The sequence below is a fragment of the Perognathus longimembris genome, chromosome 6 (genome assembly GCF_023159225.1).
Source record: "Perognathus longimembris pacificus isolate PPM17 chromosome 6, ASM2315922v1, whole genome shotgun sequence".
NCBI classification, from domain to species: Eukaryota; Metazoa; Chordata; class Mammalia; order Rodentia; family Heteromyidae; genus Perognathus; species Perognathus longimembris.
Window position 1 is genome coordinate 11,051,784 of NC_063166.1, and position 20,486 is coordinate 11,072,269.

The 20,486-nt window shown below is 44.5% G+C and overlaps 1 protein-coding gene across 5 annotated transcripts in view; it reads left to right on the top strand.

Moving 5' to 3' along the window:
* The first annotated feature begins 968 nt into the window (after positions 1 to 968).
* Positions 969 to 20,486, top strand: part of Stk38 (serine/threonine kinase 38) — a 38,109-nt gene continuing 18,591 nt past the window's right edge. The window contains exons 1-5 of one of the 5 annotated variants that reach the window (XM_048347855.1): positions 969 to 1,231; positions 6,509 to 6,644; positions 11,825 to 11,876; positions 13,798 to 13,920; positions 16,219 to 16,302. In XM_048347855.1, the coding sequence (XP_048203812.1) occupies positions 6,514 to 6,644; positions 11,825 to 11,876; positions 13,798 to 13,920; positions 16,219 to 16,302 (390 nt within the window). In that variant the 5' untranslated portion in view covers positions 969 to 1,231; positions 6,509 to 6,513. Of the gene's footprint in view, positions 1,232 to 1,391; positions 1,411 to 1,939; positions 2,117 to 6,508; positions 6,645 to 11,824; positions 11,877 to 13,797; positions 13,921 to 16,218; positions 16,303 to 20,486 lie in introns of those variants that run through there. The other 4 variants (XM_048347856.1, XM_048347857.1, XM_048347858.1 and 1 more) reach the window with 4 other exon arrangements.

Below are 20,486 nucleotides of genomic sequence, written 5' to 3' on the forward strand. Positions count from 1 at the left end.
TTAGTTGAAAATCAGATTCTGCCAGGAGTGGTGGCACCACAGGCCTGCAATCCCAGCTACTCCAAAAGTAGAGAGTGAATACTCTCAACTAAAGGCTAAAAAGTTAGCGGGACGCCCTCATCTCAAGTAACAAGTGGTGTGTACTGAGTGGTTCCTGTGAACCCAGCTCTCGGGGAGACATAGTTAGGAGGATCAAGGCACCAATCTGGCACTGGGCAAAATAAAGAGACCAAAAAATTGACGAAAGCAAAAAAGGGCCCGGGAGTCCTGGTTGGCAAATGCCAAGGCCCTAAGTTCAAACCTCAGTAGCCCAAAAGGTGGGGGAGGGAGGGGAGAGGCAGGTCACTGCCATCCCCCAAGTCAGAGAGCTCACCCGATCTCAGGTAAAGCGCATAAACCCTAACTTTAAGGAAAAGGAGGAGGTGGGGGCCGAGAGTTCAGCAGACCTATAGTGCAGCCGATGATGCTGTGGAGATCCTGGGGAGTGGGGGGGCGGGGAGTCTGTAAGGCGATTACATTTCCCTGCACGACCGACTGCACACAGCCGCTCCCGGGTGCACGCCCGAGCGGGCAGGTCCCGCAGCGCTCGGCCACGCAGCTAATTGCATTAGCTCAGCTCAGGCGTGGAGCCAATGTCAACTTCCGGGTGGGGGGGGGGATCCCGTGTCCCAGGTCAGACGCGGAGGGGAGGCGGGGGCCGGCTACACGGAACTTCCCCCCCCCCCCCCCGACTCATTTCGCAACTTCTGGCAGAGTCCGTAATTGTTTCAGGGCAAATAAAACAAAACAAAACAAGAGGAACTTCCCCAGCCCGGCCAGGGCCGGCCCAGCCCACCTCCCCCAGCCCGCTCCCGACCGCACGGGGTCAGGCCTCACCCTTTGTGCAGACCCGGGAAGGGGGTGAGGCCGGGCGGGGGCGGGGCCACGCACGCGCAGCAGCGCCGGCCGGCGCGGCCGGCAGTCGCGCATGCGCAAGTCCGGGTCCGGGGCCGCCGCCGCGGCAGCCCCTCCGCACCGCGAGGGGACCCTGGGCGTCTTGGCCCCTCCGCGCCGCCGTCTTTTCCGGCAGTTGGGACGCTTCCTGTTGTCCCGCTGACAACGGCTCCTCAGGCCCCGACCTCGGAGCCCCCTCGAACGCCCCCTCGGGTCCGGGCCAGCGGCCGCCGCTGGATCTTCGCCCGGCCGCTCGCACGTCGGGAGGACTGCGGGCCGCGGCTCGCCCCGGGCTCGGGTGAGTGCCGCCGCCGCCGCCGCTCCCGCCCCAGCCCCGGCCCGGGCGCGTTCCTCCGGCTCGCCTGCCCGCGGCCCGCGCTCCTCCTCTCTCACCTCCTCGCTTTCGCCCGCTGCTTCCGTCGGCCGAGGCTCCTCGTCGCGGACCCCGGGGCCGCCGCCCCGGCGCTGCCGTCGGTGGTGAGTGCGGCCGGGGCGGGCGCGCGGGGTGGGGGGAGGCGCCGCTCCCCTCCGGCTTCCCACCGCCGCCGCTCGCCACGGTCGCCCCCTTGCCAGGGGGTCGGAGCGGGGGGCCTCGGAGCCTGCGCCTTCTGAACCGTCGAGGTACGGGACACGTCGCGACCCCTCCCCGCCCGGGGAGAGGGACAGGACCTGCCTAGAGTCGGGAAAGTCGGTGTCACCCGGCGTGCGGGGCTGCCGGTGCCGCCGGGAAGTGACCCGGACGCGAGGGGAAACTTGTCCTTTGGTCCCTTGCTCGCTCGCCGCCCACCCCGGCCGTCACTCCGTGAGCCCGAGTGTAAGACCCGAGACCACCGCCGCGAGAACAGGTCCCCCTCACTCCACGCCACCCTCCCGGCCCCATCGGAAAGCCGTGCTCCCGGCCTCTTCCTTGCTAACTTTTCTGTAAGCAGGTGCTCCATCACTTGAGCCATTCTGCCAGTTCCCCCAGGCAATCTGTTTTTTTGTTTTTTGTTTTTTAATTCTCTCTTTTTTAGGTACTAAGCGCACAGTACTATGTGTGAATTAGGGGAAGAATTAAGACATGTATAGGACAAGGTGTCTGCCCTCATGCGCGCTCTCTCTCTCCTGGAGTCTGGCCTTGATCCTCAAACCTCAGTCTCCTGAGTGCTGAGCTTACAGCCTGTACCACCACACCCTGCTCCCGGTGTTTGCTTTTCCGTGGCTCACAGTTCAGAAGGAAAGATGAGACATGTGATGATGTGTGTGTGTTCGTGTGTGTGCGTGTGTGCACGTGGGTCTTGAATTCAGAGCCTGGGCACTTGCCTGAGAGTTTGGCCTGCCTTCTTGCCTGCCTGCCCTCCTTCCCTCCCCCACCCCTTTCCTTCCTTTCTTCCTCTGCTCAAGACCAGCATTCTATCTCTTCTTTTGGTCTTTTTTTGGTGGTTAATTGGAGATAAAGAGTCTCATGGACTTTTCTGCCTGGTCTGGCTTTGAACCTTGATCCTCAGATCTGAGTCTCCGGAGTAGCTAGGGATACAGGTGTGAGCCACCATTGTCAGATAGACATGTGATTTTTTTTTTTTTTTTTTTTTTTTTTTTTGCCAGGCCTGGGCCTTGGACTCAGGGCCTGAGCACTGTCCCTGGCTTCTTTTTGCTCAAGGCTAGCACTCTACCACTTGAGCCACAGCACCACTTCTGGCAGTTTTCTATATATGTGGTGCTGGGGAACCGGATCCAGGGCTTCATGTATACGAGGCAAGCACTCCTGCCACTAGGCCATATTCCCAGCCCAGACATGTGATTCTTGAGGAACAATTTTGTCTCAAGTTCAAGTGTCCAGTTGAGAGGTAATGAGTTGTTAGTCACAAAGGAATAAAGTATTGGTAACAGCAAAGGTGTTTGTATAGAGATAACAGTTCCTTTGTAAACTCAGTGAACCCAGCATAACCATCTAGACTGAATTAAACTGTGCTTTTCCTTTGACCTCCTTTTAAGTTTGAAGTTCTCATCCCTGGCTTTTATGAGGATCATATCCTTTTGTTAATCTTTTTAAACTTTGAAGAATTTCTCAACTATCTATTATAACTGTCTAACAGAGTTGTAGGAGAATGAGACAAATTGAACAAGAGCTCCAGTGACCTGTGTTGAATTACAGAAAGCATAAGGGAAAGCCGAGTCGTAAAAAGTACTTGGTTGGCTCAGTAAACCTATGAATTGCTATTAGGAAATGTTAATTGTCTCTTGATTAAAGGTTATTAATGTTAGACTAAACCTTTTTTCAATGAAGGAAGTAGAGGAGGAGAGGGTTTGGAGAAAGGTCAAAAGGAAGGACATCACAGGCTTTACTATTACATTAGACATTGCTCGTGTAAGATGAAAATCATTCTGCTGAAGAATTTGTTGACTTAATGTATGAGCATCTTTGAATGTGAGTGTATAGTACCTGTTGATCTTTTCTTTCAAAAGTTTACAAAGTAATGGCAATGAATCAATGTGTGTGTGTATGTATGTATGTATGTATGTGTGTGTGTAGTCAGCTTGTTGCGTAAGCATTTCTACTGAGCTATAACCCCAGCTCAAGTTAAAACTTATTTTTCCTAGTTTTTTTTTTTATATATTCAAGACTAGCACTCTACCACTTGGGCCGCAGCAGTGCCACTTCCAGCTTTTTCTGAGTAATTTAGTGGAGATTAGAGTCTCATGGACTTTTCTGTCTGGGCTGGCTTCGAACTGAGATCCTCAGATCTCAGTCTCCTGAGTAGCCAGGATTACAGGCATGAGACACAAGCACTGGCTGCAACTGAAAATCCTAACTTGCCGAATTTAAGACTAATTGTTCATTATATTGAAGGTATTGCTGGCTTCAGATTTAAGTACTCTCATTGTATTTTTCTATTGAAATAGTTTCAGTTGTTAAAGTTTATGTATATGAAGAATTTCCAGAAATCTTCAGACAGGGAAAGAGTACACAGCTCTCACTTAGACTTCTTTTTTTTTTTTTTTTAATCTCTGGTCTTAAGTTTTTCTTTACCAAACACTCTTAGAGTACATGTGGTTTTCATTGTGGGTGGAGGGGGTACAGGCTGACAAATAGGGAACCACACCCAAGCTTCATAAACCAGAGGGTGTTTGTGTGTGTGTGTGTGTGTGTTTTGGTGAGACAAGGTATTGCTATTAGCCTAGGCTGTTCCTGAACTAGAGATACTTTGCTTAAAATGGAAGTTTAAAAAATTTGCTCTTTTATTCTAAAAGCATTAGAGCTTGCTTTGATATAGTAGGGGCTTCCCCATTAATTTATGGTAAGGTAGCTCTGAGCACAATGTCTTGAATTTGTATCTTTGAATTTGAATCAAAATGCTTGATAATTGAAGTATAGCCATGACTTTGAATCTCTGCTTTTGAAAGTATTAATTACATGACTTTTTTTCTTGAGTATTAAAAAAAACTTGCTAATGTACAAAACCTTTTTTTTTTTTTTTGTAATGAAGACTTTTCACATTCCATATAGACCTTAGTTTAATCCACGATTTTAAAAGCTGCTAATTGTTTTTTGTCCAGTCTTGGGGCCTGAACTCAGGGCCTGAGCACTGTCCCTGAGATTCTTTTTTGCTCTGTAGCACTCTACCACTTGAGCCATATAGCGCCACTTCCAGCTTTTTCTGTTTATGTGGTACTGAAGAATTGAACCCAAGGCTTTTTTGTGCATGCTAGTCAAGCACTCTGCCACTGTGCCATATTCCTAGCCCCATGATCAGTGCCACTTCTTTTTAAAGCTTTTATTGCACTTTAATTAGTGAAAGGGGGATTTCATTGCTACATTCCCATACATGTTTACAATATGTTCCACTCAACCTCCACCCCTCTAAAGCTCCCCTCCCCCACTTTCCAAAACAATTTTAGCAAGTTTTCAGTTTTTATACTTGCAAGCAATCTATTTTCATCTTGTTCATCCTCTTTCAAAATACATTTTAAAATTATTCAACCTTGCCAGCTGTCAGTGACTGCTTTTGATAGCAAAGAATAATACTGTGTATTTGATGTGTTTTTATATATATTTATGTATGTATGACTTATGTATATGGTGGTTTGAACTCAGGGCTTTGTACTGAATTGGAACCCCACTAGTAGCTCTATATTCTCAATTTATGTCTGTTGTATTGTGATCTTGTGTACTCATCTTTTTTCTTTTGGTGGTGCTATTGTTTGAACCCTGCCTTGACCTTGCTAGGCTGGTGATCTACTTGTACTATTCTTTTTTGTGTGTGTGTGCAGATCCTGGGGATTGAACTCAGGGCCTGGGGCTGACCCTTTTCTGCTCAAGGTTAGTGCTCTACCACTTTGAGCCATAGCTCCACTTCAGGTTTTCTGGTGGCTAATGGGAGATAAAAGTCTCATGGACTTTTCCTGCCTAGGTTGGCTTTGAACCATGATCCTCAGATCTCAGCCTCCTGAGTAGCAGTACTACAGATGTGAGCACCAGTGCCTGGCCATGTATTTTTTTTTTTTTTTAATACAACTCTATGGGCTGGCAGAATGGCTAAGTGGAAGACCAACTGCCTAGTAAGCTGTAAGGTTCTGAGTTAAAACCCTGCTGGGTGAGGATGATTCACATCTGTAATCCTAGCTTCTCCGGAGGCTGAGAGATCAGTAGGATCAAGGTTTGAAGCCAGGCTGGACAGAAAAATATGAGAGACTTCATCTCCAAACTCACCAGCAAAATCACTGTGCTGCAGACATGGTCCAAGTGGGAGAGTGCCAGCTGTGAGCAAGAAAGCCAAGTGAGCGTTTGAGGCCTTCTGTCCAGGCCCATGTACCAATACACCAAAAAAAAATACACATAAGCTTCTTCAACCTACAAAGGATATCTCTGAAAAATCTACAACTAACATTGTAACTAATAATGAAACAACATTGTAACTAATAGCATAATAGTGTCAGCTGAGCATTCAAGTTAAGGAAATACTGGGCCCTGGAGTTCAAGCCCTGGAACTGGCAAAGAAAAAAAAAAGCAACATTGTGCTGTAAAGATAATTCATGAGGATTGTAGGTAGGTACTACAAGGAGAGTTTTTCTTTTTTGGTGCCAGTACTAGGGGCTTGAACTCAGAGCCTGCTCTCTGCTTCTGAGCTGTTTTGGACAAGGCTAGTACGCTACCACTTGAGCCACAGCTCCACTACCATCTTTTTGGTGGTTCATTGAAGATCATAGTCTCGTGGACCTTCCTTCCTGGGCTGGCTTCAAACCGGGATCCTCAGATCTCAGCCTTCTGAGTAGCTAGGATTACAGTGTAAGCCACCCGTGCCCATCTTGTTGCAAGGTATTTCTTAAAATGCTGCCACTACTTCTTATTTCCTTATTGAATTACTTCTAGCATCCCATAACACATGATTGCACAATAAGCATATTTTGTGTAATGCACATCCTGTGTATATCCCAGAGCCTATGTGATAAAGAATAGAAAGTATAAGGGTGGGGTTTCTGATTTACAAGATGTTACTGTGTACTTACTCTCACCAGTTATCCTGTTTGTGTGGCTTTTGTTACATCTTAAAATTTACACTCACCTCTAAGACTAAGTCATCTTCTTTGTTTCTAGAAGCCATGGCCATGACAGGTTCAACACCGTGCTCATCCATGAGTAACCACACAAAAGAACGAGTGACAATGACCAAAGTGACACTGGAGAATTTTTATAGCAATCTTATCGCCCAGCATGAAGAACGAGAGATGAGGTAAAGAGCTATGTTTGAAAGAAATTCCTATCACTAGGCTGGATATGTCGCCCAGTGGTAAAGTGCTGCTGAGTGTGGGAGGCCCTGAGTATCATCCCAGCACTCTGTAGCATTCTTATCTAACATAAAACACGTATTGTTGAAAGGAGACCAGAATAGAAGCAACCATCCTATCCTTCTAGAATGCACTTAGTTCAGTGATCTATCTTGAATTAATATGTGTTTTGTCAGGTGGGGGCATGTGTAAGATTTAACTGTTTCATTGTTTTGTCCACTTACTTTATTTTTTTACTGGTCCTGGAGCTGGAACTCTGGGCTTGGGCACTGTCTCTGAGCTCCCTTTTGCTCAAGGCTAGCCCTGTACCACTTGAGCTACAGCACTGCTTCCAGCTTTTTTTTGTGATTAATTGGATATAAGAGTCTCACAGCCTTTCCTGCCTGGCCTGGCTTGAAAGTGCAGTCCTCAGATCTCAGCCTCCTGAGAAAATAACTAGGATGTGTCACTGGTGCCTGGCATGTCCAGTTATTTTAGTATCCTACTAGATTGCTTTGGCACTTTCCTCCAAAATCAAATAAATGTGTAAGTATGAATTCACTTTTGGACTCTATTAATTAATCTCCTTGTCCTAGTGACAATATTGCACTGTTTCATTATACTCTAACTTGTAGTAAGGTGCTCTTTCCTTTTTCCTTTCCTTCCTTTCCCTTCCCCTTCCCCTTCCCTCTCCCCCTTCCCCTTCTCTCCCCTCTCCTCCCCCCTCCCTTTCTCTCCCCTCCCCTCCCTTCCCTTTCATTTTCTAGTAATTGAACTCAGGGCTTTATGCTTGCTAGGCTAGTGTTGTGACACATGAGTCATGCTCCCAGCCCTTTTTTTGTGTATGTGTGTTTTTTTTTAGGTAGGGTCTCGTGTTTATTTAATAGGGCTAATCTGGTCTGTTACCTTCCTACCTAGGGCATCCTGTGTAGCTAGGATGAACACCACTATGCTCTACCTATTGAGTCTTGCTATCTTTTTGCTCAGGTTGGCTTCAAACTTTTATCCTCCCCATCTCTACTTTCTGAATTAGGATTACAAACACGAGCCACCGCATTCAGCTGTAATAAATTTTTTTTTTTTTTTTTTTTGGCCAGTCCTGGGCCTTGGACTCAGGGCCTGAGCACTGTCCCTGGCTTCTTCCCGCTCAAGGCTAGCACTCTGCCACTTGAGCCACAGCGCCGCTTCTGGCCGTTTTCTGTATATGTGGTGCTGGGGAATCGAACCTAGGGCCTCGTGTATATGAGGCAGGCACTCTTGCCACTAGGCTATATCCCCAGCCCTGTAATAAATTTTGAAATGAGGTATTCTGCCAACTTCCTTTATTTCACCCCCCAAATATGGGTGTGCTTTTTTTGGTTCTTTGCATTTCCATATGAATGTTTTGATGCATTTCGTCAGTTTCTACAGAAAAACCTAATAGGGAATTATAATTGGAGTCATATAAATCTGTAGATCAGTTTTGGAAGACTTGTTATCTTTTCTTTGGTGCCTCTCCCCCAACTGGGGTTTCAGCTTAGGGCCTTGCATTCCCTTAGTTTGCTTGATGGGCTGGCACTCTACCATTTAAGCCATTTAAGCCATACCCCCAGCCAGGCCTTTTCTGGTTATTTAAAAAATTAATAAATATTAGTTATACAGGATTTCATCATGACATTTCCATGCATGTTTGCAATATATTCCAATCAGTCATTCTCTCTTCCCTGCTTTCTAAAACAACTGCAACACTTTATTTATTTATTTTTGGGTCAGTTGTGGGGCTTGAATTCAGAGCCTGGGCACTATTCCTGAGCTTTTCCACTCAAGGTTAGAACCCTTACCACTTTGAGCCTTACCACTTTACAGCACCATTTCTGGTTTTCTGGTGGTTAATTGGAGTCTCATAGACTTTCCTGCCGGGGCTGGCTTTGAACTGTGATCCTCAGATCTCAGTCTCCTGAGTAGCTAGGGTTACAGGAGTAAGCCACTGGCATCTGGCTCAACAGATTTTATTGTTCTATTTTCATACATGCACACCATCTACTTTAAATGTATTCATTCTCTTTCATAGTAGTTTGTTGGCATATCCCACAGAGGATATCCCCTTTTTTTTTTTTTTGGCCAGTCCTGGGGCTTGGACTCAGGGCCTGAGCACTGTCCCTGGCTTCTTTTTGCTCAAGGCTAGCACTCTGCCACTTGAGCCACAGCGCCACTTCTGGCCATTTTCTGTGTATGTGGTGCTGGGGAATCAAACCCAGGGCCTCATGTATACGAGGCAAGCTCTCTTGCCACTAGGCTATGTCCCCAGCCCCTGAGGAAATCCCTTTTAAACCTTTTTGTCTAAGCTTATTAGGTTTTTGTTGTTGTTGTGGGGCTTGAACTTCTGTTCTGGGTACTGTCCCTAAGCTTCTTTTCCTCAAGGCTAGCCCTCCACGTCTGGCTTTTTCTGTTTTTGTGGTTCTGAGGAATCAAACCCAGGGCTTCATGCATGCTAGGCAAGCAAGCACTCTACCACTAAGTCACATTCCTAGGACCCGCGCCCCCCCCCCCCCAGCTCTTTTTTTGTTCAAGGCTATCACTATACTACTTTGAGCCACAACACCACTTCCAGTTTTCTGGTGGTTAATTGGAAGTATGCGTTTCATAGACTTTCCTACCCAGGCTGGCTTTGAACTGTGATCCTCAGATCTCAGCCTCCTGAGAAGCTAGGATTAGAGGGATGAGCCCTGGGGTAGTTTTGGTCTTCTTAAGATCTTTGTGGACCTAGTCCTAATGAATCATGATAGATTGTCATGACAAGATTCTTCTTCTTTTTTTTTTTTTTTTTTTGGCCAGTCCTGGGCCTTGAACTCAGGGCCTGAGCACTGTCCCTGGCTTCCATTTGCTCAAGGCTAGCACTCTGCCACTTGAGTCACAGTGCCACTTCTGGCTGTTTTCTGTATATGTGGTACTGGGGAATTGAACCCAGGGCCTCACGTATATGAGGCAAGCTCTCTTGCCACTAGGCCATATCCCCAGCCCCCATCTTTTCACTTTTTATGAGTTTGGACATAAATTCATATCCATTGATCCCATCGATTTGTAATATAGCTTCTAACAGCAGTCATTTTAATCAATTAAATTATTTTTGTGTGTGAGATTTGGGGCTTGAACACAGGGACTGGGTCCTATCGCTGAGGTTTTTTTGCTCAAGGCTGGTGTTCTACCACTTAAGCCACAGCTCCACTTCTGGCTTTTTAGTGGTTAAATGGAGATAATGGTCTCATAGAATTTCCTGACTGGGATGGCTTCAAACCAGGATCCTCAGATCTCAGCCTCTTGAGTATCTAGGATTACAGGCAAGAGCCACCAGTGCCTAGTTTAACAGTCATTTTGATTAAGTGCTATTAATGTAATAAGTATTCATTGGCAAAAATGAAACTTTTTTTCTTCTAATGTTCTTCCATTTCATAATTTTGGTGGTGATATCATTAGCCCTCAGACAGGAAATTCTAGACTTTTGCTGTGCCTTAACTACCAGTTGGTCTTTGCAATAGATGCCTTCATTCTCCTCCTGACACCATATCTATATTGCACATCTGAATTAATGTGATAGCTTTCTATTGGCCTCCGGACTTTTCAGTTGTTTTCCTGCCTGTCAGTCCATCAGATCCACATTCCACGGTTACCATTCTAGAACAGAAATCTCATCACATCATCCCTTTGCTGACTCTTCAGCATTAAAGCAAACTTGTTGGTGTGGCATTTGAAGTGCTTTGTGCATGATGCAAGCGCTTGCTTCTTCCCTGCCCTGCTTACCAGGATGGCTGTTAAGTGGTGGTAACATTCTGGCCCTTGTGCTTTCTTTTGTGTGTGTGTATGTGCCCGTCCTGGGACATGAACTCAGGGCATGAGTGCTGTCCCTGAGCTTTTTTCTCAAGGGAGCACTCTACCACTTGCACTATAGTTTTTTTCTCTCTTTCTTTCTTTCTTTCTTTCTTTCTTCCTCACTCTTGCTCTTGCTCTCTCTCTCTCTCGCTCTCTCTTTAATTTGGTGTTTAGTTGAAGGTAAGAATCTCACAAGACTTTCCTGCCCAGGCTGGGAGTTGGGTGAAAAAAGTAGGGAGACTAGGACCCATGTAGCTGTAGAAAATATGTTGTAGCATAGGTTATAAGGAAGTTTTACTTGGTTCTTTTAACTTTGTTAAATCAGTATAAGGCCAGGCTCACATCTATAATCCTAGCTACTCAAGGGGCTGGGGTCTGAGGATCACTGTTTAAAGCCAGCCCAGGCAAAAATGTCTGTGAGACTCTTATCTCCAATAAACTACTCAGAAAAAGCTGGAAGTGGCTCTGTGGCTCAAGTGTTAGAGCACTAGGCTTGAGCAAAAGAAGCTCAGGGACAGTGCTCAGGCTTGAGTTCAAGGCGCAGGACTGGCAAAAAAAAATTTTGTATGAGACTGAAGATCAAGTGGTAGGAAGCCTTAATCTCTCAGTATGAAAAAGAAAATTTGAAGGGCTGGGAATGTGGTTTAGTGGTAGAGTGAGTGTTTGCCTAGCATGCATGAAGCCCTGGGTTTGATTCTTCACATAAATAGAAAAAGCTGGAAGAAGTCGTGCTGTGGCTCAAGTGGTAGAGTGCTGGACTTAAGCAAAAGAAGCTCAGGGACAGTGCCCAGGCTACTAAGCCACATTCCCAGCCCCAAGTTCTAAGTTTTGACACTCGCATCACTTGTCTTTTTTAATCATTTACCCTCCCTCCCCTTGAATGTTCTTTTCCTTTGTTGTTTATCACTCTTTGCTTGTGGCAGGGTAAGGAGGACGATGTGGAAATGAAGGAAGTAGATTTTAGTCAGAGAGAGGAAGAGAAAGACTGTGACATGAGAATTACCAAATAGTAGCTGGTTTTGGTTTTGTAAGGAGGAAATGACCAGGAGAGCTGGAGGAAGGAGGAAAGGGGAGATTTGGCTTTGAACCAAGAGTCTTTGTTGCTTTAACATCTTCTACAGTCTTGGAAATGTAGATCTAACAAGGATAAGAATCTGTATTTGTCTTAATCTGATTTTTTTCCTTTGATTAGACATTTTATATTTAACTGTTTTTGTTTTCTCCCCAAACCCAGTTATATGTAAGTAGAATTATCAGTTATTTAAATGTTACTTCATGTATCCTGTGCTGTTTGTTTTAGACAAAAGAAGTTAGAGAAAGTGATGGAAGAAGAAGGCCTAAAAGATGAAGAGGTAATTAATATTGGCAACTATTTTTCCTGACCAGTGTGAAAGGTTGTGGCACCAAGTTAACCTTGGTGTTCAGGGAAGGATTTTGGCTCCATCAGAGAAGAATCTAAGGGATTGCATGGGAGGAGCTAATTACTGAGTACCTAGGAGAGGAATACATGTCTAGGCATAGTTTAGTAATTAGGTATAGAATGCCAAGAAAAGGAAAGGATGAAATCAGCTGGGTATGAGTAGCTTATGCCTGTAATTCTAACTACTTGGGAAGTAGAGTTCAGGAGGATCCCGATTTAAGGCAAAAAGTTTATGAGACCCTGACCTCAACCAGTAGCTGGGTTTGTCACTGCTCACAAGAAATCTTAGAATAGTGGGCTGCACAAGTAGAATGGCAGATACCACCTGGCATGCACCTGTCATCCCAGCTGTGTGGAGAATGGTGATCTCATTTGGCACAAGCATCAAAGGTAACTAAAATAAAAAGTGATAGGAAGTTTGGCTTGGCAAGTAGAGTGCCTTCCTAGCACATTCAAGGCCTGAGATCAAACCCTGGTACTAAAGAAAGATGTCTGGGCATTGGTGGCTCACATTGGTAATCCTAGCTACTCAAGAGAGTGAAATCTGGGGAATCTCGGTTCAGAGCCAGCTTGGGCAGGAAAGCCAGCAGTGGAGCTGTGGCTTATGTGGTAGAGCACTAGCTTTGAGCACAAAAGCTCAGGGACAGTGCCAAGACCCTGAGTTCAAGTCCCAGGACAGATGCACACACAAAGGTGAAACTATTGATATCCAATTATTATTATTGGTTTGTACTGGTCCTTGTGATTGAACTTGGCTTGGTTGCTGTCTCTTAGCTTTTTTGGCTCAAGGCTAGCATTCTTTTTTTTTTTTGGCCTGTCCTGGGCCTTGGACTCAGGGCCTGAGCACTGTCCCTGGCTTCTTCTTGCTCAAGGCTAGCACTCTGCCACTTGAGCCACAGCGCCGCTTCTGGCCGTTTTCTGTATATGTGGTGCTGGGGAATCGAACCTAGGGCCTCGTGTATCCGAGGCAGGCACTCTTGCCACTAGGCTATATCCCCAGCCCAAGGCTAGCATTCTTGAGCCACAACTACCCTTCTAGTTTTTTGGTAGTTCATTGGTGATAAGAGTCTCACAGACTTTCCTGCCTGGGCTTCCTTTGAACCATAATTCTCAGATCTCAGCCTTCTGAGTAGGATTATAGGTATGAGCCACAAGGGCCCAGCCAAATTAAAATTTAAGAGAACAAAGTAAGCATTCTCTTAGAGTTCACTGAAAAGTTATCATGGAAATAAGAAATTTCTTAAATCATTGACAAACAAAGTACTTAGCTCCCAATCAGCCCTCTGTCCCACTGTCCATTTATCAGGTAGGAGAAAACAATTAAGAATATCTCCAGGTTGAGAATGTGACTCAAGTGGTACAAATACCTGCCTAACAACTGTGAGGATCTGAGTTCAAATCCCAGTGCCAAATGTGCTAGTAACTAAATAGTGCTGGGAATGCCTTCAGAAATAAGAATGAACCACAGACCCAGGACTGTGTCAAAACTATTGAACACATTTAGGAATAATAGGAAGTTCTAGCATCCCATGAAAGCCAGAGGGAAATAAAAAAGATACTTTTATGTTATCTAAAAAGATTAAAGAAATTGATTTTTTTTTTCCTTCTGTTCACTAGAAATCTTAGAATAGAGGCTGCTGAAGTAGGATGGTCAGGTTTTCAGAGGAAGCAGTCCTGGCTGCTGGTGTCTGAAGGCCAGGGGAGGAAGAAGAAACCTCTTGAGGGTTCTGTCTTGTGTAAGACTGCCTAGTCTAGTGTGGTCCTACTTTCCAGTTGGCAAGGCACAGATGATTTTGTTGCAGTTCCAGAATTTCAACTCCTCCTCTTTCCTTCCCTCCTTCTTGAAATATTAGAAGCGACTCAGGAGGTCTGCACATGCTCGGAAGGAAACAGAGTTTCTGCGTTTGAAGAGAACAAGACTTGGGTTGGAAGATTTTGAATCCTTAAAAGTCATAGGCAGAGGAGCATTTGGTGAGGTAAAAACCACAGCTATATATCAAGTACAAGAATACCACAGATTTCAGGCATTTTTAACAAAGTGAGCTCATGATTGCTTTCCAACTGAACTGTACTCTAGCCTTTCTTTGGCCCACCTGTTCTGGGCTTGATCACAACAACAATTTGTTGGAGAAGGGGGTCAAGCCCATGCAAAGTCATTTTCATTAATTGGAAAACACCCAAGGCAGACAAGCTACTGCTGCAGTAGTTACATTAACTTTGGTTGTTTTTTGCCAGTCCTGGGGCTTGAACTCTGGGCCTGGGCACTGTCCCTGGCTTCTTTTTGCTCAAGGCTGGCACTCTACCACTTGAGCCACAGTGCCACTTCCATCATTATATATATATAGTGCGGAGGAATCGAACCCAGGGCTTCATGCAAAGAGGCAAGCACTGTACCACAAGGCCATATTCCCAGCCTGTTACATTATCTTTGTATAGGTGGAACACCACATTATTAGAAACCCCTTCCCAGGGACATTTGAGTGTGGAAGATACAGGTTTTCAGAGTTCCTGCTGGCACTATTGAAAACATTTCCTGTTCTGAAAGGAATGCTCACAGGACTTGATTAGAAAAGATGGGGAGGAAGATGCAGGAAAAAGGACACTTACTGTCTTGGGAGAAAAGGGGAAGGTGAGCAGGAACTTGTCAACAAGTTCTTTTGGTTTGTACAACACTAATTACTTTTCATAATAGATTATTATTATTTTTGGCGCCAGTCTTAGGGCTTAAATTCAGGGCATGGGTGGTGTCTTTGAGTTTTTGTGCTCGGGGCTAGCGCTCTACCACTTGAGCCACAGCTCCAATTCTGGCTTTTTGCTGGTTAATTGGAGATAAGAATTTCATGAGATTTCCTGCCCACACTGACTTCAAACTCAAGCCTCAGATTTCAGCCTTGTGAGTAGCTAGAATTACAAGTATGAGTCGCCAGCGCCCAGCAGTTATCCATTTAAAAAAAAATTAGGATATATAAAGAGTAATAGGATTGGGAATATGGCCTAGTGGCAAGAGTGCTTGCCTCGTATACATGAAGCCCTGGGTTCAATTCCCGAGCATCACATATATAGAAAAGACCAGAAGTGGCGCTGTGGCTCAAGTGGTAGTGTGCTAGCCCTGAGCAAAAAGAAGCCAGGGACAGTGCTCAGGCCCTGAGTTCAAGCCCTAGGACTGGCAAAAAAAAAAAAAAAAAAAGTATAAGATGGCTCATACCTGCAATTCCAGCTACTCCAGAGGATCATGATCTGCTTTGAGCAGAAAATTTGGGCAAGAGCAGAAAATTTGGGCAAGAGCTCAAAGCCTTGAGACCAGACTCCAGTACTGACAAAATGTAAAAGAGAAAGAAAAACTCCACGAAATCTCCTTTCCCTAATTTACATTAAAAAGTTACTTATTGGGGGCTGGGAATATGGCCTAGTGGCAAGAGTGCTTGCCTCCTACACATGAAGCTCTCGGTTCGATTCCCCAGCACCACATATATGGAAAATGGCCAGAAGGGACGCTGTGGCTCAGGTGGCAGAGTTGCTAGCCTTGAATGGGAAGATGCCAGGGACAGTGCTCAGGCCCTGAGTCCAAGGCCCAGGACTGACAAAAATAAATAAATAAATAAAAAGTTACTTATTTTTGCTGGGTGCTGGTGCCTTATTTCTGTAATCCTAACTACCCAAGAGGCTGAAATCTGAGGATTGTGGTTCAAAGCCAGCCCAGATAGGAAAGGCCTTGAGACTCATCTCTAATTAACCACCAGAAAACTATAGCGCTATGTCTCAAAATGGTAGTAAAGAAGCTCGGGGACAGTACCCAGGCCGAGTGGCCATGACCACTCAAGAAAAAGAAAAGTTACTATATTTTACATTAAAAGACATTTTTCTTAGGTACGTATGAGTTGTCATTTTGTTGTATTTGTTGCTCTAATTTACGTAGGTTTTCTGAGCTGGGCGGTACAGGCCAGAGGTATAACTTGTCCTTAAATTTGAAACTGAAGGTGATAGATTGTTTTTTTTTTTCAACTAGGGAGCCCAAGTTGCTCAGATATAGAGATGTTTGAGGATGCTTCCAGCCCCTACATTGCTGTGCAGAAAGTATTTGTTTTGAAACATTGAGAAGCAGTTGCTTCTGTTTCGTTACTACTAGTTGCTGTATTCAAATTATAGTATTTTCCAGTATCTCACTTGTGAGTCCTGGGTTTCCAGCACTGAGTGAAAAAATGACTTCTCTAACATGCAGAAGCATTAGCTTGCCAGTGTGAACTTTTGACTTGATGTTTCTTTTGTATCTTCAGGTGCGGCTTGTTCAGAAGAAGGATACCGGGCACGTGTATGCAATGAAAATCCTTCGTAAAGCAGATATGCTTGAAAAAGAGCAGGTAAAGAGCAGCACGGCTGAAGTGCTCTAACTCAGCTCATGTTAGGAGTTTTTGTTTACTAGAACTGTTCTTTAGCTAAATCAGATGTGTGTTTGTTAGCTTTCTTAAGCTCCTTTACACATGACTTTACATATAATACTACATTTTTCTTTTGCAAAGAGGTAATTACATATTTATAAGTACAAATAATGCTTATGAGTTATGTACTCTCCGAAAAGTTGAATCCTATTAGAGAAACAATTGCAGTCTGAGTCTCCTTGTTGATTCCTAGGTGTCTTTCTCATAAGAACCTTTCTGAGGCCATACTGTGAGTACACATACACACACCTTGGAATTGAAGACTAGGAATTCGATTTTGCTATTTACAATGCAAAATGTATCTTAATAGGCTTCATTCTATGTAGCTAAACCAAAGCTGAGTCTTCTGAATAATCCCATCTTACTTGAGAGACCAGCTTCCCAATTTCCAGATGAATTTAAAAAACAGTGCAGATGACTGAGTAATGCAGATTCTCCTTTAATGCCTAAGAACACTTTTGGAGATTGGGGATGTAGCTTAGTTATCACTAAGTCACCCTCGTCATCGCAGTGTTTACCCTATCATTGTTTGAGGCCTTGAGTTCCATCCCTAACTTCTCCATCCCTGCAATCAACAAAACAAAACAAGATGGAACAACAGCAGCATACCACATGTACACAGCACTTTATGAAACCTATACCCTCTGCAGGTAGATCTATGATCTATGTAAGTACTTCATGCAAATTAAATAAGGTTTAAATAGTTCAGTCTTCTTTGTTTGTTTGTTTTCGCCAGTTCTAGAGCTTGAACTCAGGGCCTGAGCACTGTCTCTGGCTTCTTTTGCTCAAGGTTAGCACTCTATCTCTGGAGCCACAGCACCACTTCTGGCTTTTTCTGTTTATGTGGTGCTAAGGAATTGAACCCAGGGCTTCATGCATGCTAGGCAAGCACTCTACCACTAGGCCACATTCCCAGCCCCTATTGTACAGTTTTTTTGTTTTGTTATTTTAAGTCAGAATGCAGACTTTCTATAAATCTGGTTTAATTCAGCTGGTTTGCAGTGGGTCATAAATGCAAATGTCCTGCAAAAGATCCACAGTGACAGCCCAAAGAGCAGGACTCGTGACAGGAGAATTCCCTGTGGGGCCCAACAGTAAGGATGGAGTTTGGCCCATATCCAGGTCTGTCTGCCACCTTTGGGAAATAAAACCATGGAATCCTCTGCCTTCACTTAAGTGCCACCTGAAAACTTGGAGGTTTTGTTTTCTCTTTAATTTTCATGTTTTCCTTGAACTTCAGTGGTGAGTTAGCACATGCTCAGTCAGTAAATCTTCAGACACTATAGTTTAGGTTAACATCAGCCTTACTCACTTTTGTCAGGATGGGTGTGTAGGGCACTAAAAGTGCCACTTTTATCTCTAGGAAAACACCAAGTTACATGTTGGTTTGTCAGTACCTTTGCATTTCATGAATTTTACTTTTATAAAATGTATTACTTATAATATTAACTAAGGCTCAAACTTGTATCAAATATCAGTCAGAAGAAAATCACAAAATGAAGTACAAAGTAGTACCTTCAGAATTACTGATTTCTCATAGCATGTGCCAGGCACCCAGCATAGTGACAGATGATCCAAACATGGTAGCTGAAAACATTTATCACCTGATATGTCTCCGTCACAATCAGTTTCCATGGGCTGGGAATGTGGCTTAGCTGTAGAGTGCTTGCCTAGCTTGCATGAAGCCCTGGGTTCGATTCCTCAGCACCACATAAACAACAAGAAAAGCTGGGAGTGGTGCTGTAGTTCAAGTGTTAGGGTGCTAGCCTTGAGCAAAAGAAGCTCAGGGACAGTGCCCAGGCCCTGAGTTCAAACCCCAGGATTGTCCCCCCCCCAAAAAAAAATTCCAAAACTTTTTGAAATAAAAGAAAAAATATGTGTTAGAATTAACGTTTGAAGTGTGTTAACAGGGGCTGAGGATATGGCCTAGTGGCAAGAGCACTTGCCTTGTATACATGAAGCCCTGGGTTCAATTCCCCAGCACCACATAAATAGAAAATGGCCAGAAGTGGTGCTGTGGCTCAAGTGGCAGAGTGCTAGCCTTGAGCAAAAGGAAGCCAGGGACAGCGCTTGGGCCTTGAGTCCAAGCCCCAGGAATGGCCAAAAAAAAAAAAAAAGAGCCGGATGAAGTGTGTTAACAATTGTTCAGCCCACTGTAGCTCATGGGCTCAGTTCCCTAGGTTTGATCTCAGCCTGGGCCAGTTAGTAAGTCTCTCCACAGACCTTCCCTGGTCAGACATGCTGAAGAAGCTTGCTGTATGCTCAATAAAAGAAGTATACCAGCACAAAGCCGTTAACATTTTGGGTAACACTGACAAAGTTTAGATTTAGAGCCTTTTTTTTAATAGTTTGCTTTATCCAGAGGGGAAATGTTGATTTTATTGTTTATTTTGAACAGAAAAGGAATTAAAGCTCAGCATTGAGAGTTCAGATTCTTATTCTGCCCTGCAAAATAGAAATTTCTGTTCCCTAGAGATTTTTTAAAATTTTTTTTGGCCAGTCCTAGGGCTTGGACTCAGGGCCTGAGCACTGTCCCTGGCTTCTTTTTGCTCAAGGCTAGCACTCTGCCACTTGAGCCACAGCGCCACTTCTGGCCATTTTCTGTATATGTGGTGCTGGGGAATCGAACCCAGGGCCTCATGTATATGAGGCAGGCACTAAGCATAGGACTCAGTGTAGCTAGTGTCAGATGTTTTACTGTTAGTACAGAAGGAAAACCTTTTTTTGATGCCAGTGCACTGTTAGAGTAGGACAAAGACTGGCTTTTCTCTACATCACAGTGCCAAGGTAGCAGCTGCTTTGTGTCCCTTGTGGTACTTCTGGAATGGAGGAAAGAGAACCTTCTAGTGTGAATTGTACCCCTAGAATTCTCTTGGCCTTTACCCTGTAATTTAGCAGACTCCACTTCTAGATCGTGAGGCTCCTTGCTGCCACAAGGGCAAGGTGTGCTTGCAGAGACTGTAGCTTTCTTCTTGGCAAGTAGGAAATGCTACAGCCACCACTCTGTCCTCCATGCTGACTGGCAACGGGCAATGGTAATGCTTCCTTTCTTCTCTGACTCTCTGCAGTAGGTAGGGGTCGTAATGGGAGCTGGGAGGAGCAGGTGATGTAGTCTTGGCTACCCTTGATGCCTGGTAGTGGTGAGGTCATACTTGGGCTGCAGGGCTGCACTGAAGCAAGTGCATTCATTTCCCAAATCCTAGCTCTTGTATTGAGGTCAAGTACAGGCAGGTACTTTCCTTGCTGTGGTTTCACTGCACTGTCCCTTATTACCCACATACCGTAAATACAGATAGAAAACTGTATGCTCTCTGCACATTGAAGCTCTTAGAAACTTCCCCAAGAACAATTTTTACAGAGATTGAGAACTCAAATATGTAAATTTATGTACCTTCAGGCTCCCAACTATTAACGTTGGAGAATGAGCCAGGTTATATGTAAAACAGGAAAGAAAGTGAGATTGTTCTTCGAATGGAAGCGTACCTGATGCTTTCTCTCATCAGCTGGAACTCTATCAACTGAGTCACACCTCTAACCAAGAAATTCTAACATAATAAGCACATATGTAGGACATTTTATTAAAACATGGGCTGAATTTTCCAATTGAAGTGCCAGTTTGTGAATTTTTTTTACTTGGAAGATATCATAAAAACTTAAAAGACTAATAACAGTAGCCCACCTTAAAACCAAATCCCTGTCAAAGGCTTGTACTGGGTCTTAATAAACTAACACTTGATTTAAAGGAATGTGTATCTATGACACGTGAAAAAGAAAGGATAGGGGATTGATAATATGTAACATTTTAGTTATTATATATTTAAAGTAAGGTACGTTTGATATTACAAAGCATTATTATTTTTATTTTATTTTATTTTTTTGCCAGTCCTGGGCTTGGACTCAGGGCCTGAGCACTGTCTCTGGCTTCTTTTTGCTCAAGGCTAGCACTCTGCCACTTGAGCCACAGCGCCACTTCTGGCCGTTTTCTATATATGTGGTGCTGGGGAATCATGTATACAAGGCAAGCACTCGTGCCACTAGGCCATATCCCCAGCCCCACAAAGCATTATTTTAACAAGGAAATTCTACCAAACCTTTTGCAACTTAGT